The sequence below is a fragment of the Sinocyclocheilus grahami genome, unplaced genomic scaffold (assembly GCF_001515645.1).
Source record: "Sinocyclocheilus grahami isolate Dianchi unplaced genomic scaffold, SAMN03320097.WGS_v1.1 scaffold139.1, whole genome shotgun sequence".
In the NCBI taxonomy this organism is placed as follows: Eukaryota; Metazoa; Chordata; class Actinopteri; order Cypriniformes; family Cyprinidae; genus Sinocyclocheilus; species Sinocyclocheilus grahami.
The window spans coordinates 749,724-753,511 of record NW_015505318.1 but is presented as its reverse complement, the minus strand read 5'-3'; the positions used below and the strand labels follow the sequence as shown (position 1 = coordinate 753,511).

At 36.6% G+C, this 3,788-nt stretch overlaps 1 protein-coding gene across 1 annotated transcript in view; it reads right to left on the bottom strand.

Annotated features, from left to right (window-relative positions):
• Nucleotides 1–3,166, bottom strand: part of LOC107591235 (V-type proton ATPase catalytic subunit A-like) — a 12,416-nt gene extending 9,250 nt beyond the window's left edge. The window contains exons 1-2 of the mRNA XM_016280335.1: nucleotides 3,042–3,166; nucleotides 192–284 (exon numbers count right to left, since the gene is read on the bottom strand). Of these exons, the coding sequence (XP_016135821.1) occupies nucleotides 192–273 (82 nt within the window). The 5' untranslated portion in view covers nucleotides 274–284; nucleotides 3,042–3,166. The remainder of the gene's footprint in view (nucleotides 1–191; nucleotides 285–3,041) is intronic.
• Nucleotides 3,167–3,788: the final 622 nt, after the last annotated feature.

Here is a 3,788-nt window from a genome sequence, read left to right as displayed (position 1 = left end):
GGGGTGTACTCACTTCTGTGAGATACTGTATGTATATATATATATCAAAATCGCTGGTGGCATAATAATAAAAAAATAAATAAAAAAATACATATAATAAAAAATCTAAAGCTCTGGTGACAACATAATTCAAAATAATAAAATAAAATAATACAATAAAATAAAACTATGACATCTGAATTCCTACTAACCAGGTCCAGATACGCCATGCACATATCCGAACTGTCCCTCCTGCTCCTCATCTCGGATCTTGGGAAGCTTGGAGAAGTCCATTTTGAATGTGTCTGATACAAAATGAAGCAAAAAAACTTACCTCCTATACTTATTTCTACACTTCTGAACAGGGCCATCCTTAGCTGGCGCGGGGCCCGGTGCAAGGTAGGGAGCGGGGCCCCCCTCGGTCCATTCGCGATAGCGTTCCGGGGTGGGGGGGATTGTTTCCTCGTCGGTCCGTTCGCCGTGGGGCCCCCTCAAGCACGGGGCCCGGTGCGACCGCACCAGTTGCACCCCCCTAAGGACGGCCCTGCTTCTGAAAATTCTGCTCACATACACAAGCTGCTTATTATTGTGATTCATTTATATATTAATATAGATTGAATATGTTTAAAAATGAATAAATGTGTTTAATGTACTACTTTTCAGTTATCATGTTTCCTTTTATACATTTATGTCAGAATGATTTGCAGTAGTAACAATAGCAATTTCCAGGACAGGAGGTTGCCTATTGTGTAAAAAGCCCATTTATATTTATACAACATTTATATTAGGGATGCACCGATATGAAAATTTTGGCCGATACCGATAACCGATTATTCTTTATTTTTGAAAGCCGATAACCGATATGTTGGCCGATAAATCTATATCCAAATTGTTATATACTTTTTGAGAGCCTGATTACAAAAAAGGTCTCATCATTAAAAACCACATCCCGAACACTTCAACATAAGCAGCCTAGTTTGAACGGTGTACGTTTTAAAAATATTTTTACTCTCCCATTACCAAATTTAGTCAAAGTCTTACAAATAAATAAAATATTGCATAAATAATGCAAACAAGTCATTGGACATCATTACACGTGTAAAGAATCAAAATTCTTGCCATAGATCAATAAAACGGAATAGCCTTTGCACGGACAATAATTAAATGATTTTAATTACTAAACCATATTGTTGATGAAAATAATAAGAGAAAAATACAAGTGGTTGTTGTTATTAATAATGTATCAATGATTTTGAAAAAGTAACAAATTAATACCACTGTTTTAAATAGCAGCCGTTTGAGCTGCGCGTGCTGAAGCTGAAGAGCTGAATGAACACGGTAAACTGAAGTGTTTTGCTGGCAGCTTATTTAACTCAAGGAAATGCATCCTGAGATTAATATTAATACAACATAAACATAATATTACAACTTATATATGTACAAGATGACGCAGTTATTGCGTGCTATAGTCAGACTGTGTGATCCTGTTGTGGATGCGCTCTTCCCATAACAACGCGCTGAAACACGGCAACTAAACCCAAAGAATTCACACCGTTTTATTATAATAATGTTCTCATTAGAATGTTATATACACGACATTCCCATTCATAGTTATTAATGTTGTGCACTGCTGTTTGAGCTGCGTGCGCTGAGCTAAAGATGATCACCCGTAAACTGAAGCGCTCTTTTAACTTAACCAAACGCATTCTATATGAGATAAATCAGATATACATCAAATAAACACAATATTACAATGTACAATTGCACAAAAGGCTGCAAACGAACAGCGCGCATCTGAAGTGTCTCTGAAGGAAATAATGCATTATTTATCGGCTTTAAGATATCGGCCAAATTTTCTTATCAGGCCGATACCGATAACAGAAAAAATGAGCCGATATGGGCCGATACCGATATGGTGGCCGATATATCGTGCATCCCTAATTTATATGTAGGACAAACATGGAACACAGTCACATGACCAAGGGCACATGACACTGACTGTAAAACAGAAACCATGTGAGGAAGTCGGGAAAACAGACAGTTGAGCAAATCTGGAAAAACTGTGTTTTGTAGTGGCAACTTATGACAAATCCTTTTTAGTTGAGAACCAGCCAACTAAACAGCCCAAATGTTCTGTAAAAAAAATACATGACACTGACACCTTCATTAATACAAATATTTCTTGTTATTCCTCAAGAACCTCAAGAGGAAGCAGTCTAACTTCCAGGTTTTTGTGATTGTATAATCACATGATGACGAATGATCCAAATGGTATGAAATATGTTCAAATCAGAGTTTTTGACCACAGGCGGAAAAAAAAGAACAAAACTGTACAGACATGTGGTCTGCAAACCTAGTATGCTGTTGTTAATTGGAAAACAGCAGGCAGCGGTTGTGTGTCAAAATCTAGTAAGCTGCCTATTTGAGCATCAAATTTTACAATGCCCAAATACAATCATCTCTACAGAGAAAAAGATGAGAGGATTAAATAAAGCATATTAAATATATATTCTCCAGATGTACTCAAAGATCGTTTAATGCTTGTAGCTGTTGTGTGCACTGGACATCGAGCTGCGAAGAGATGCGGCTGCATGATCACATGATCACGATGCTGCTGATAGAATTTGACCTTTGCTGAAAATCTAAGGTAATTTTTGTCTCCCATTAATTATAGCGAGTAATGTGACCCATCTCATGTGTTCGTGAATACTTGAAATGATTATATAGATAATATACTGAAATTCTAAAGCAATCTGTTTAGCATCCAAGTGGGTTATTATTCTCAGTGCTGCAGGGAAAATAAACGTACTGTTAACGACTGCAATGAGCTGCATGCAGAGGGGAAGCGAGAAATGATTCAGCGACACAACACACAATGTACATCAGTAAAATTAACTGTTATATGATTATGTGATTATGATATGAAAAATTACAAAGAGAATCTGAGAAAATCATATAATCATAGTTTCTGTTTGATTAACCTAACAAGTACGCTTCTGCAATACAGTGGTCTCAGCGTGAAAAAAAAACTATATGATTATCGTTTAAAAATGTGTAAATACCTCAGATAATGAGACAGTCCTGTGTCCAGATGCTTTGGTCAGATGAGACGTGAGGAACAAGAAAAGTCAGCTGACTTCATTCAGTCGTTAGCTGTCGTCACAGCACGTCCTCCCTCTGCAGAGTGAACAGCGTGTGCAGAAAGCTCTCTATCGCTCCCTACTGTCTGAAGAAAATAGTGTTACTTCTGTGATTTTACCGGTGTTTTGTACATTGTTCTAGTCTAGTGCCTGCTGGGCTACCCCGAGATAGTAATTATAAATATTCATGGTATGGTAGCTCTATACCGATCCACCAAACAAAGCAAAATCTTTCTTCTTCATACTTAAATATTTTCAATTCTAAAGGCTGGGAATTTGTCAAAATCTCCACTTAAAACATTATGAATTGATTATGAAGTTAACTGGGTCATTCCTGGGATTCGGTAACATTTCAACTTCGAATATACATTTTTTTCAACTACATGTGATTCAAATTCTAAATACCCCACATCATTCGGCACAGTACTTATCAAACCTCCAAAAAATATATATATTTTCCCACCTCAGGCATTAAAGACCTTATGTTATTTTCAGCTTTAGACACCTTTTTTTCTCAACCTCGTAACGGACAAAATGGGATTGGTTTAATCAAAATCTCCACTTAAAACATTATGAATTGATTATGAAGTTAACTGGGTCATTCCTGGGATTCGGTAACATTTCAACTTCGAATATACATTTTTTTCAACTACATGTGATTCAAAATTC